Below are 14738 nucleotides of genomic sequence, written 5' to 3'. Positions count from 1 at the left end.
CCCCAGCTAGTTTGAAGCTACTATAAAACAATGCTGGTAATATGCATTGATCATTGAAGCATTTACAAAAGTACAATTTTTATATTCTTATGCAACATTTTGAATTCACAATTTGAAGACACTTTAGGATGGTTATGACGCAGTTATGTTCGCTGGATGTTTGAAAGTAATTTGGGAAATCTATCGCAATTGTGGGCCACCCTATTCTACCACCAGGTGTGAGAGTGATGAGTCATCAAAAAAACATCAAAATTGGCCCTGCCCCGTGTCACAGTGACATAAGAAGTGGGAGTATCAAACTAAATGTATGATGCATAGATAAGCCCGCCAGTTGGTACAGTCCACTGGGTAGGCTGGTAGACTGATCTGTTCAGCAAATATCTGGGTGGACAATTACACAGGCTAATTACACTCACCTTGTGGATAAATAGGGGCCCTTTAAGTAAGTGCGTGTGCCCTATAATCGGACACCTCTGTGATTAGCCTGCTTGATAAATGATGTGTAATCTGGTCTGAACTGGGAACTACAAAGACTGATATACCAAAACAAATTAGGTTCTTGTGAAAAAAAGGTGGGTTCTGAAAACCTTTAATTTGACATACGTTTATTAGGCATAATAACGATTTTCAAGGGATTCTCAGTCCTGCATTAAATAATATCATGCATGTAGAGTTTACTTTAAAGTTATTAAAAAATAATATTTCAGTTCAGTTCTCGTTATTGATTTGGGCAACAGTTTGTACTTTATTTGGGTACGTAAATAGAAGCAATGGCTCTGAGTGGAATCCCGGTATGTATATCACGTGACCAAATACGCGTCACTCGGTTCAAAGTTGAAAGTCAAAACTGCACTGCATTGACAGTATGGCGGTGCTCGGGGGGAACAGAATTGTCTTGCAAGCATTACGCTTTCAAACGGGGGATTTAAGATATTTTCGTAGAGCAGGGGCTTATGCAAACTCATTTCATGTTGCTGTTCCGGCTAATGTATCGGTCGGCCGGGGATCCACACGTCTGTACAGCTCCGAAGCAAAAGATGAGCTGCGTGTTAAATATTTAGATGGAGACGATTCAGGTAAACGATTTGTGTGTGTGTGTGTGTGTGTGTGTGTGTGTGTGTGTGTGTGTGTGTGTGTGTGTGTGTGTGTGTGTGTGTGTGTGTGTGTGTGTGTGTGTGTGTGTGTGTGTGTGCGCGCGTGTGTGCGTGCGTGACGTCTCGATTTGCAGCCTCTATAACTTAATAACTTGGTGCCACCAAGGGAATTGTTGTGGGGCTCCTCTCTAATGTACAGCGCCATAAAGTGCAGCCTCAGAAAGCATTGAATTTAAACTTCACTTCGTGTTTCACATTCGAATTCATTAAAAATATAGCCGAAGTGCAATGTCCTTTTAATGTGTATGCAATGAGCTGTTCAAAAATATTTATCATTAAACAAAAGGGGGTACACGTAGACTTAATGCATGCTATTGTGTGTTGACCTTTGGTCTACATAGCTCAGTAGCAATTTGTCTAAGCCTTGCTATCAAAGGGTTCTCGTATGGGAGTAAGGGTTATTATATAAGTTGCATGTGTTATTTTTAGTTCAACCTTCATTTTTTATTTCTTATCTTCCAGGTATTGTTGTTTTTGGAATCAACAGACCAAAATCCAAAAATGCTATTAGTAGAAACCTGGTGAAACTGGTACGTGTTATTTTGGTAATGCATTCAAATGCATTACCAATGCATTTTTATAAAATGTAAAACGTTGCATTTGTCTTCGATTTGTGACTACAGTCCACTTCACCCCTGTTATAACAATACCTGTATTCTTTCAGTTGTCCGAGGCTGTGGATGATGTTAAAAAGAATAATAAAGTGCGAAGTGTCATCATATGCAGTTTAGTCCCTGGAATATTCTGTGCAGGTAAAGATGCATCTCATTTGATACAGTCAAACCTTTTGTCATTTGTCATAATTAATTAACAAACTGCGTATACTTTATAACTTAACTGGAGTAACACAGTCATAACACAGGCCTTTGCCAACACAGAGACAATGTCTTCTTTCCCTACAGGTGCAGACCTCAAAGAAAGGGCAAAAATGCATCAAAGTGAAGTCGGGCCGTTTGTGTCCAAGGCAAGAGCACTGATAACAGAACTTGGTAGGTGTGTTCACTCAGGAGTTGCTTCACAATACAACTATATGTAGCATGATCTTATCCACATATTTAAAATACCCTTATAGTAGATAAAGGTTAATTTGTATAATTCTACAACATGATGCAGGCAAGGTTTCTAAATCATATTTCTCCATCTCATCTTTATCCAGACTGCTGTGGAGACACGATTTTATTTTTGGCACTCATTCTCCTTTTATATTTTTTCCATTGTAGGCAATCTGCCAATGCCAACCATTGCGGCAATCGATGGAGCTGCATTGGGCGGGGGCTTGGAGATGGCCCTGTCTTGTGACATCAGAGTTTCATGTGAGTAGCTCTTAAAACTAAGTTTCTGGGGAAGTTGTTGATGAAGCTTTTTGAAATGATTTTCAAACATTTTTCAGAACCCAAGCAAAGGAAGCATCTGCAAAATAAAGACCATGTCATAAAAAAATGCCTTAGACTTATCTTCTTACAATACTTAACAAAAACTTAACCAAGCAAATGGACCACAAAAAGTAAAAAAACTGAGGGGGTGAGAAATAAGAGTCACTGCTGAGGCCATGTTAAAGGACCGAGAAAACAGATATGTTGTTGTTCTCCATATAAGGGAAAGACATTGGTGCCTTACTGACTTCTTTGTAGGAGGGGGCTGGGATCAGTACAAAGAGAAGAATAGGATAATATTCTTATCACCATTGTTGTTACAGGGAAGAGGTTTGATCAACATCGATTTTTGTCATATTATTAAAAGAAGAACATATTAGTTGTATTATATTTATTTATAATATTGTATAATGTGTTTGATTTCTCATTTTATTTCTTCATTACCTTTTGTGAATTATTTAAAGATTGTAATCTGATGGTGATTGGATGACAGACTTTAATTATGTCGTTTCTGCAGCTAATAATGCAAAAATGGGTCTAGTGGAGGCCAAACTTGCCATCATTCCTGGCGCAGGTGAGGCTATATTTCTTTTTCATTGGCCGTTGCACAACATCCCTCAAGCGTAGACTGCCTCCACTTCTTATCTACTGCAACATTAATTAATGAGCACTCTAATTGCGAGGGTGCATGTGATTGAATATTTCTCAAGTGTAAAAACATGGGCACTCTACGATTGAGTATAAACAATTGTATAAAAGAGATGTCACTGTGCCATTATGTCATACAAGGCAACGCATCATTGTGTTTGTCACTATGCCTTGTGTAATACTTTATGTTGCTAGGGAATCGCTACTTATGTTTTCGCAATGCAGATCCTCAAGGATCAGAGCAAATGCCTCCCTAATCCCCTTACATTTCAGCCAATAACATCAGTAAAGGCTTTTGAGATTGCGATGCAAAGAGGGATGTTTTCTCCGTCTACACAGGCAGGAAGTGTTGTACGAGAGACGTATACAAACCATTCAAAAACCCTCTCCTGAGGGTCTGTCTCCAGCAGGGCTCTCTCGTCAATTGCCACTACGTATAGGCGGGCTCTGACAGGTTGTGAGCACGTCGGATCCATTTTTCTCCACAGCGTTTGAATCCGCGTCAACCCCATGCAAACAGGGCCTCTTATTTCAGCCGACAACTCGCCTACCGAAAGCCACCGCTCTAGCGACTGCCTCCGCGTGTTCCTGCAGGTGGTACGCAGCGTCTGCCCAGGTGCATCGGCGTGTCCCTCGCCAAGGAGCTCATCTTCGCGGCCCGTGTGGTGGATGGGGTGGAGGCCTGCCGCCTGGGCCTGGTGAACCACTCTGTGGAGCAGAACCCCAGCGGAGACTCGGCTTACCTGCGGGCCCTCGCGCTGGCCCGGGAGTTTAACCCTCAGGTACCGTCACCTCCGTTCCCCGACTATTCATTCAAACTGGGCCTTCTGCAGGGATGAGAATGAGAGAACATTGGGTGATGGTGGGAATGATAGTGATGTTATTATGTAATCCACAATATGATCTGCCTGAAAACTCTGCAATGAAATGCTCAAATATATAAATAAATACAGGCATATGCACACAAAACGTTAGTCTGCAATATTGCCCCGATGTTAGTTGAGATCAGGGCAAGCTATGTTAAGTAGTGTAGCTCCCTAGTAGCACTAGGGACTTTTATGTTCCTAATGTTCTGTAGCCAAGCTACAAGCTATGTTTTTATGCATATTTATTTCGAACACTTAGGAGCTTAATGGGACGTCTCAGTCACAGCCACCTTGTTTTTCAAAGCTGAAGTCAAGTTGTAGATTGGTAGCTCAAGACATGGGCATTCTTCTGCAGTGTATTTAATGGAATAATGATCCTTCATAGACCTGCTAGAGTAATTAATAACTTAACATCTTCATTTATTACCTTTATAGAGTTAACCAACGTTTTCCGTGTTTTCCCTCAAAGGGGCCGATTGCAATAAGAATGGCAAAGTTGGCCATTAACCAGGGAATAGAGGTGAGTACCACACGTACCTCTCTTACCTTTACTACACATCCTTATCTGAAGGTTTATAGGCCTCGTAGAGGTCAAGTTTGTGTTTTTCTGTATTATGAGCTATCTATTTTGACTTATCAACGTAGTGTGATGGAGTTCTTTGAAAAGAGCTGTTCACATCGAAAGCATTATTAATCAAAGTATTGGGGAATAAATAGTGTGTTGGCAGGTGGCCCAATCTATCTATTTCTTTAATATACAAATAAAAAAAACGTAACTTGAAATGTTGGATGATCACAATTAATTTATACCAGAAATACTTATTGGCTGTCTGTTGTTCTGTCTGTGAAAACTAGAAGTCATCATAACACAAACATTTTCCAACACTCAAAATTGCACACTTTGTGTAAAGGGTGAGCCAAGAGTATTACTAGCTTCCTGTTGTAGCTGAAATCCCTTTATGAAATAATCAAGAGCAGAGATACACTTCCAGTAAGCCAGAGAGCTGTATTGCTGATTTGTGTAGCAGTAGTAGTAATTGATTTGGGCTCATCATATTTCTTCCTATACCTCCAGTGTTATGGCTTACAATAGTGAGGCGGAAAGGAAACCAAACCTTGCACATGCACGTCATCCTCCGTGCACACCAATCTGCCTCACTCCCTCTGCCCACAGTAAAATACGACTTTGGTCCTATCGGTTTTCTTGAGGAAGAGGATTGAACTCTCCTTGTCTCTTTTGCTAGGTGGATTTATCTACAGGACTGGCCATTGAAGAGGCATGCTATTCCCAGGTATTTGCAGCATGAGTCATTGTTTTGGTTATTTACTACCCAGCTCACACGTTCTTCACTCTTAGACAAAACAAAAAAACATATGTTGGCCTTGTGAGTCACAAGTATGAAATATTACGATATTGCTTTGATAAATAATTAAAGAGTAGAAAAAACAGACTGCGGTGTAAAGCATGAGGCCATGCCAAACAAAACAAAAAAATATGTACATTAATACAAATATCGTGCAATAACCAAACTGATCTGCTGGAGGGCTTGACAGTGAAAAGCTAAAATTGTTAAATTAATAAATATAAAATAATAAAACCATGCTATTATTCGTTTTCAATGTATCAGTGCATCGCACCTTTCAAAGCAGAAGCAGGTAGAAGCACTACCACATAAATAATGGGCAATCTGACATTGTACTGTTAGGCTGTTTTTGTTTCATCAACAATTCTTGTGCCAAAAGAAGTATCTATAATATTATTACACCATGAATGGATAACCCAACCTCGCCACGTACCTAATCTTGCATCGTATTTTAAAAAGCTCATGTCTTGAATACTAATATATAAATGTGTTTTTTCAAGGTGATCCCAACAAAAGACAGACTGGAAGGTCTGGCTGCCTTCAGGGAGAAGCGAATTCCCAACTTCAAGGGGGAATAAACCTGACATAGCCTTCAGCACTGTCCAGCCGTCCCTCGACTGCTTCTGTGATGGTTAATAGACATGTCAGTGCAGTCTCCTAATGCAAATGTGAATACGATCATTAAGTTTGTTCTGGAACAACGATCTAGGGAGTACACTTAACAAGCCTCAGGCTGGGGGTTTGACATGCATATTTTTTATTAAACTTATTGTGGGAACCACAGTAACGGTTGCTGAAAATCAATATGGTGATCAATCATCTGGTGATATGTTGCATAAATAATGAAGACTACACGCAGCCAAATTGGGGCAAAGTAAATATTTGGAAACCTCTATTAGATACAGTTTATGATGATATTCTTTGCAATTGCATCGGACACGTATATAGCCAAGTGTGAAATCAGTAAACATATTCAGTAGAACTAGAAGTCTAATCTTTTTCTTCATATTTAATTTGGGTTTCCAAAAAAGATGGTCTCAACTAATAATTCATGAATGTAATGCACCATCAGTTAGTAAATTGACTAACGACCGTTAGTAAATAAAGATATTATCTATATGACATAGTAATGCTGCCCCATTTGTCTCAGCATTTTTTCTTTTTTACTAAAATTCAAACTCATTTGAAACTAATTTAGCTATCATACATGCCATGTAATTCCAGGCAATCAGATCAGTTTGAGGGGCCCCATTTGACCACTGCTTGTTTACCATCTTGAGGTCAGACGTGTCCGAACGGCTGGCAGGAGGTAACTGATGCACTGTATCAAATGATAGGTGCGAGTCATCTGTCAATCTTTATGGACACACCGATGTGTGACGCCACAATAGGCCAGTTTGGAATCTCTTGCATTGCTACTGGATATGACACCTGGAAGTAAAACAGGGCCCACTTCGAAGTCCAACGTTCACGTTACGGCTGATACAGTAAACGGCATGTACTTGTGTTCCTCATCCTACCCAGTAACCAAAACCATATGGTTGACTTTGTTATTTCCAATAATGTATATTAAATATATTAGAATGTACATATTTGATGTCCAGTTTTTGGAATTCCGTTTGAATGTCAACAAGGGATCCGATGTTGGCCACAGGAGAATAGTTTCAACATAAAAACAACAACCGGAGCTAGACAGTTTTCACTAGGGAGGAAATGCCAACGTAGCTCCTGAATGCCAAACAGGACAACATTACGGGCCAAGTTATTGGCTTTTGACCGCTGTGTTGCCAACACTGACTACGTCATTTTTTTTTTATCTCCGATTAAGTAAAATGATTATTTCAATACATATTTATATCAGGACTCCAAATCACGATTATTTTCATACTTGATTAATCACGATAATTTTTAGATTAATCATTCTATACAATTTCATAAATAATAGCAAATGCTATGACAATTTATCAGAGTCAAAAATGATGTCTTAAATGTGCTGGCTTCTTCTGACAAGCTGCCCAAAAATATGTACTCTTCCGTATTTAATGATCGATGGTCAAAATTTAATTTGATAAAATTCTCTTGATCAACTAGCGTGCAGCCCTAATATTGATTGATATAAATGATTTGAACCATGGATAAGAAAGCACTTCATAGATCCTGTGAGTGAAATTCAGGAAGGTAATCTTTATACAGTAAAGTTGAACAACACAATTATTTTTATTGTAAAACAATTTTTATAATGAATGTGTCAGCATCAAATTATTTCAAAATGATTGATGACCCTATATAACAAGTGATAACACTCAGCGAGCCAGAGTGAATAGGAAGGACTGAGAATAAGGTATGAGTCAGGTGGATTGTACAAGAGAGAACAACTCTCCATGAGTCTGAATGTATTAGAATTGTCCTGTACCAGAGTGAGACAATACCAACATTTTGTAAAATTACTTGGAATAAACAGGTGTGCATAAGGCTGGATGCAGCAAAATAAACAAAGAAAACATTTTTTTTTCCTGTTATGGGCTCCATAGGAGAATTATTAAGAAACCATGGAGAATGTCATAACATTATTGTTTGGACAGAGCTAAAACTAATCTATCCCATCATCCCAACAGCAACATAATATATTTCACGGTTTTGTAGAATATACAGTGGGGCAAAAAAGTATTTAGTCAGCCACCAATTGTGCAAGTTCTCCCACTTAAAAAGATGAGAGAGGCCTGTAATTTTTATCATAGGTATACCTCAGCTATGAGAGACAAAATGAAAAAAAAAAAATCTAGAAAATCACATTGTCTGATTTTTAAAGCATTTATTTGCAAATTATGGTGGAAAATAAGTATTTGGTCAATAACGAAGGTCATCTCAATACTTTGTTACATGCCCTTTGTTGGCAATGACAGAGGTCAAACGTTTTCTGTAAGTCTTTACAAGGTTTTCACACACTGCTGCTGGTATTTTGGCCCATTCCTCCATGCAGATCTCCTCTAGAGCAGTGATGTTTTTGGGCCTTCACTGGGCAACACAGACTTTCAACTCCCTTCAAAGATTTTCTATGGGGTTGAGATCTGGAGACTGGCTCTCATAGCTGAGGTTTACCTATGATGAAAATTACAGGCCTCTGTCGTCTTTTTAAGTGGGAGAACTTGCACAATTGGTTGCTGACTAAATACTTTTTTGCCCCACTGTATATATTTACGTATATATCCATGTTATGTAGGCACTTATGTGACTGGCATTACTGATAACAATGCTTAGAGCTTTCTGTACACGGTCTAGGAATGAGTAGGTTTAGACTAGTTTTCTTTACCAATCTTCTATATCAGAATATTCAAATGATACACAATACAGGCAAACTTATGTCCCAATAAACTTAATTCAGAATAATGTGTATAAGGTAAGTTGTATCTAAGTATATAACACTATTTCACATCTCGGATAAGATAAAAAGCGTTCTGCGAGATCTGGCTGTTGTTGTCACAGTTACAACATAGGTGAAAGTATATGTCAGTATGTAAGTATATGAGCTTGATCAACATTAAAGGATACCTTTGATCTTTAATAAAGAAAAGTGAAAATCAGGGAAATTATGTATACATCATGCATTAAATGAAAGATTAAGCACTATTAATCAAAACCTCAAATCGTCCACATTTCCTAAAAGGCCACACGTGTATGAAAACAGCAGTTACAGCAGCTAGACCAACTAGCCCATGTGGAGGAGTTTATCTTCTAACCCAAGGAATACAAAAATAGACCTGAGCAACAGGTGGTTTACCGACCGAGTCCAATCTTCTGCAGGGATAGCCAAAGTCGTTACGCCTGTGCTCAGAATCTGCCTGTCTGCCCCTGACTGTTGAGGCCTCAATGAGGAGACAGTGGCATGCCTGGCCTGTGGCTTTCGGCTGTTTGTAGGCCGTTGTGGCTTTTCACTGTGCGAGCCCTTAGACATTGGGTGCACATCCCCACTGTGGCTGCTCTGCTTCCGGCAGATGTCCCATCGCCCAGCCGAAGACTTCACCACCACAAGTGAAGGTTGCGTAAAGCGGGGTTCCGCAACCCTTCTTTGGACCGACTCCCTGGAAGGGAAAGGGGCTGAGGCATGTCCAGCATCCATTCTACCACATGCTAGTCCTGTGCTCTGAAGGTTCAATTACTATAGGGCAGGCAGGCTTGACACGTGTCGCTGTTCTCAACGCATACTGTTTTTGAGAGCTTTTAAGCTCTTGTTTTTGCATTTCAAGTTGGCCTTCATCACACTGACAATTTGCTTTTGAATGGATATTCTGACCAGCCCTAATGACCATTTCACAGGTCTCTGCCGGTTAACCTGTTTATCTTATAGGCCTGGATGATGTTCCATTGTGTAACATTTTTATCTTGGCAGTTTTGTTGATAAAAACAAGCAGCAGTTCTGAGTTCTGAGATATATCCCCAAATTACTACACTGGCAGGTAGAGACAGGGCGTAGACAGGGTATTGAAAAAGTTTGTGATCAAAAAAAGAAACCACATCCACTCTGTCAAATTCTTTCTTGGCAGCTACATAGGTAGATAGGACTATATCTGGAGGTTTACAAGAAGAAGGGGGTTATAAGCGTCCGATGTTATAGTAAGGTAGATTGTTAGAGAGAAAGAATACTGTGACAGCAGGATTCAGCAAATGCCTTTGGTCTGAGACAGTATATTGGTCCATGAAGGATTGGATGACCTTGGCAGATTTGGAAAGGGTGAAGGGATCGAAGAGGGCCTTTCTAGAACCAGGTTTGAGCAGCAGCTATAGGCACCACCCATGATGTGACACAGTTCTTAAAGACTGCTTACAAAAAAGGGAACCTATTTTGCGACCCCTTTTATAACAGCTCCAATCAGAACTGCTTTTGAAGGACAATGACTCCCTCTTAGTGGACAGGAAGTCATACTGACGAGTAAGGAATGGCTTCATATGATGTGGTCCTGCTTGGCTAGACTTTTGATTCCCCAAACCCTGTGTCAGGGTTCTGTATCCTTAAATATTCAGAAACCATATAGGCCTAAATAATCTGAATATCAAAAGGAATTGTAATAAGTTCTTAAAGCATGAATGAAGCATGACGCAGAATGATGCAGTCTTGTTTTTGCTGTTGGTTGTGTCAAGAGAGTTGATTGTGGTCACATCTTGTGGAACCAATGCTACAGTATCTCAAAGAGATGTCGGAGATGTGGATGCAACCACATCAGCGAGGACCCGGGATGCATTATTGAGGGAGGAAGAACGTTTATCCAACCCTAGTATTACAGATGGGATTAACTGCTCCACTACTAGAATCATCTGGAAGCTGGACATGGCAATGGGCTGGCTGACATAGGGTTGGAGACTCCATCAAGAGAACTGCAGATTCACAGGTGGACAGAGGGGTAGATGTGATTACAGCCATGCCCCATGTGAGTTCTTAGCAGTCAACCAATGAGCTTTTAGCGTCTGCGTGGCAAGCGTTGCTCATCTATTTCTATGGAGTTCAGCATCGTTGGGCGTAGCGGATGGCTCGTATTCTCCACCTTCCTGCTGAGCTCCAACTGCAGACATTTTCAACCTTGACGCTGACCTCTTAAAGTGCATCAACATTCTGAAATCAGCGGAAACTAAATGCCGATGGCATACCTAATTTCTAAACCCTGTTTTATGAGATGGCAACTCTCGTCTTTGGCTAGCTATAGTACAAACACAAAGTCCTCGAATCCAATGCTTTGCTGGACACTCATCATGCATTGATTACGTAAGCATGTAGTCAACACATGATGGCGAATGACACCAATACATGATGGCAAATGACACCAACTCATACCCTGGAATGGGTAAAAAAAAATGGGTACATCTGCTTTGATGAGCTGAAACTTGAGTACAATTTGAAAAGCTCTTTCTAACTCTACCAAGTCTGTTAAGCTACGTATTTGACAACAAAGTATATATTGACAATCACCTTATTTATTCACCAAATACAGGCATGTATCTTGACATCTATCTATTTAATCACCTAATTGACTTATCTTTGTTGTTGTTGTTGTTTTTGTTGTTGTTATACCCTGATTCACCACAGCCTGCCAATGACTTTTTGTAAGTTGAAATGTGTTAAAACAGAAAAACTTTTTTTGCAGCATTACAAGTATCAAACATAGTACAAAGGCAAACTGATGGTGATATTGCTCAACAATTGGGAATTATATAAAAAATACTGCAAATGACAATGTACAAAGGGGCATTACATATATATTATCATTTCTGTGAGTAAATTAGAAGTGTAATGGTGAACTCTGAGCTAAACAAATACATCATAACATTGAATGATTTACAGTATAAAAGGGTTTGGAAACATGTTTAAACTTGAAAATGTTAAAAGCTGCAGTGAAAAATGCACAAAGTAAATGTTTGAAATCCTAATTTAAAGCAAACATAATACCTCTAGCTTTAGCATTATCCTACAAGTTAATTTAATTTTTTTACCATCATTTTACCCATTAATTATGAATGATAAAAAGTATCAAAAGATCCGTCAGATAGTCTTATTAATAAATAATAATAAATGAAAACAAATCTAGGCATAAAACCTATTTGGTAACAGAATAAAGAAACATTCCACATTCCTTCTAAAGTCTGACAATAAGGAATGCAACAAGCCTTCTGAGTCTCCTCACATTTTGGTCTCTTCTGCTGCTGGTTTCGGGTAGCACTGCATTTCCCAATGCAATGGTTGCCACTTGTTTATTGATACTTTCAGCGCTTCAATCCATCTGTAACAACATCAACACAATCGTTAATATTCAGATATAATTACGATTATATCATATGATTGAGAATTGAGAAAATAAGTTCTGCTCTTTTTTCTGAACTGACAGCATAATTATCTCAGAATTCCGAAATAATTTCTTATGGAGTAAAAATTCTTCAGTTTTTCAGAATGAATGAGTGGTTTTCTTAAAAATCTCAGAAAAGTTTTAATGGATAAATTAACATTCTGCTCTATTTTTCTGAATTAACGAGATACCTCAGAATCTCAAAGTAGCTCTCACCTGCATTGAGTACAGGTGCAGCTGCTAATCAGCCTTACCCTTAAAAGGTCATTTCAAGTAGGGGGTCGATATCCCCATGTCTTAAATATAAACCAGAATACAACTGGATTAAATACAACTGGATTCAATTAAACATGCGGGTAAGTGAATGAGAGTTTCTGTTGGGTTTTTGAGGTATCTCGTTAATTCGGAGAAACAGCTGAACTTATTTTTGCTGTGAAAACTTCCTCAGAATTCTGAGATAAGAAACTTGTTGAGTCAGAAAAACTGAGCAGATATTTTTTTATCCATTAAAACATATCCCGAAATTCTGAGAAAATAATCTCATTCATTCATAAAAAAAACAGAGCAGAAATTGTACTCAATCAAACCTTGTCTAAGAATCTAGAATAATTATTTTGTTAATTCAGAAAAACTAAATTTATCTTCTAAATGTTACGCTACCGTACATGACTACCTAACCCCTCACCGTTTATTTTCATTCGGGTTTTCAGCGCAGAGATAGAATGTCTTAAACTCATCCGAAGGAGGCTTCAACTCGATAGTCATCTTCTTTGATCCCATGGGCTGCTCCCTGACACCGTAACCATGGAGATACATGCCACCTGCAGACCCATACAACTGCAGTCATCATAAACTGAATTCCCCCCAAACCTTTTTTCCCCAAATCTTTCATATTTGTACACATTTACAGCTGCTTCTAGTAGTAAGTAAGCAAACATACCAAGCGCGTGGGTTGAGCGGATGCTACTGTAGAAGTAGAGGCAGCCATCTTTGAGAATGCAGTAGAGCTGCCTCGACATGTCCTTGTTTTTGTCTATTTCGTAAAGCAACCCCAGACATTCGGGTTTCTTGACCGCTAGCGGGGGTAAGTTGGAGTTGTGTCTCGTCACATCCACCCACACGTGGTTCTGGGATACGAGAGTTAATTAAGAGATTAGTGTTAAAGACTCCAGGCTCAATATAGAGTAGGTTAGCTAGTGTAGGCGAGTTTGAAATCCACGCTTATCCACCCGTGCAGTGTCCTCATAAGTAGGTTACAGCAAATTGCATATTTCTAATGAATGCAGAGGATTTTAGGAGTATAACTTTAATTTAGCCAACACATTTTGTACCTCCTCTCTCTAAGAAATAGGTAAATCAAAGCAGTAAACATTTGTGGAGTTTTTTTTACCTGTGTAACTGGTTGAGTGGCATTCACCATTGCTTCAAGCCACCTTTTAATAAAAAAAACCAGCTTTGTGAATCAGGGCGAAAGAATCATCAGGATCATCAGATTCTAGGGATATTCATTGAATAAATACCTTTTCATCTCCTGGTTTGAGGTGGCACATAGGAAGTACACTCGGTTGGCAGGCTGCGGGCAGAGTCTGATCACGAACGGTTTCCCCAGGGAAACATCTGCTCCCACTTCTGCCCCTTCCAGCTTCACTGTTGCCAATGCAACTCTCTTCCCCTCATCCTTTAATGCATATTTAAAGATACAAAGGTAAGCAAGCATCTAAAACAAAGAGGCATTATAATATCTCAATTCAATTGTATCAGAATGACGTCTACTCTGTGTTATTTGTATTTATGTATATATTTTTTATTTTATGACGTGTATTGTTTTATTTTTACTACTGTTTGCAAACCAAATTGCGACTCAGGGACAATAAAGACTATCCTTTTCATGCAGAACACGTTGACTCCTCACCCGCTTGTGTCTGAAGTAGTGCAGGCCGCAGTCATGCGTGAGAACGAACCACCTCTTCCTCCAGCCCTTAATGAACCCGGACTGGGTGCGTTTATGGAGATAGCCACGGCACGCTGGTCTGGGCGTGTTAGGGGAGCGGGCGATGTCCGACCCAATGGTCAGGGTCAAAATGTCAGGGCCTGCAGATTTGAAACAACCACAACAGGCATGTGAATAACATAATACCCAAAGTTAAACCCCCAAATGATTCTGTAAGGCAACAGGGTGTCGACCTTTGGCGTGGTAAACAACCATTACAAAGGTTACAATTGACGAAAAATATGTGGAAAGTTGAATCTGAAGGAAATGCTTTTCGTCTTTTGTTAACCTTGTGATGGAGCAGTGTCCATTACACTCAAAAGATCTATGACCAAATAAAACAAATTAACTTTAATCATGGATGTATGAGTTTTCTATGATACAGTTGATATTAAGTTCAATTTGGCAACAAATGGCCTTTTTACTTCTTCCAAGTATTGCATACTGTAAAGCTGCACTTCGATGTGCTCTTCTGCTGTATCTGAGTTCTTGTGTCCATTCTGTAAGCAGGAC

General features: G+C 39.4%; 1 protein-coding gene across 1 annotated transcript; it reads left to right on the top strand.

The window, feature by feature from the left end:
* Nucleotides 1-846: 846 nt before the first annotated feature.
* On the top strand, nt 847-6987 carry auh (AU RNA binding protein/enoyl-CoA hydratase). Its single transcript, XM_079735012.1, has 10 exons — nt 847-1076; nt 1617-1684; nt 1819-1906; nt 2057-2143; nt 2375-2467; nt 3045-3101; nt 3770-3957; nt 4511-4561; nt 5286-5333; nt 5906-6987. Exons 1-10 carry the CDS (start codon nt 866-868, stop codon nt 5981-5983), a joined length of 969 nt encoding a protein of 322 aa, XP_079591138.1. The 5' UTR covers nt 847-865; the 3' UTR covers nt 5984-6987.
* Nucleotides 6988-14738: the final 7751 nt, after the last annotated feature.

Source organism: Pollachius pollachius (assembly GCF_949987615.1).
Source record: "Pollachius pollachius genome assembly, chromosome: 4".
NCBI classification, from domain to species: Eukaryota; Metazoa; Chordata; class Actinopteri; order Gadiformes; family Gadidae; genus Pollachius; species Pollachius pollachius.
The sequence above is the reverse complement of the archived record's forward strand: the minus strand, read 5'-3'. Positions and strand labels throughout refer to the sequence as shown.

Excerpts from the sequence above, each read along its gene's own strand:
- auh (XM_079735012.1), top strand. The coding sequence starts at position 866 with ATGGCGGTGCTCGGGGGGAACAGAATTGTCTTGCAAGCATTACGCTTT. Across the intron at positions 1,685-1,818 it reads GTAGAAACCTGGTGAAACTG|TTGTCCGAGGCTGTGGATGA; the intron begins GTACGTGTTATT and ends GTATTCTTTCAG. Across the intron at positions 4,562-5,285 it reads CCATTAACCAGGGAATAGAG|GTGGATTTATCTACAGGACT; the intron begins GTGAGTACCACA and ends CTCTTTTGCTAG.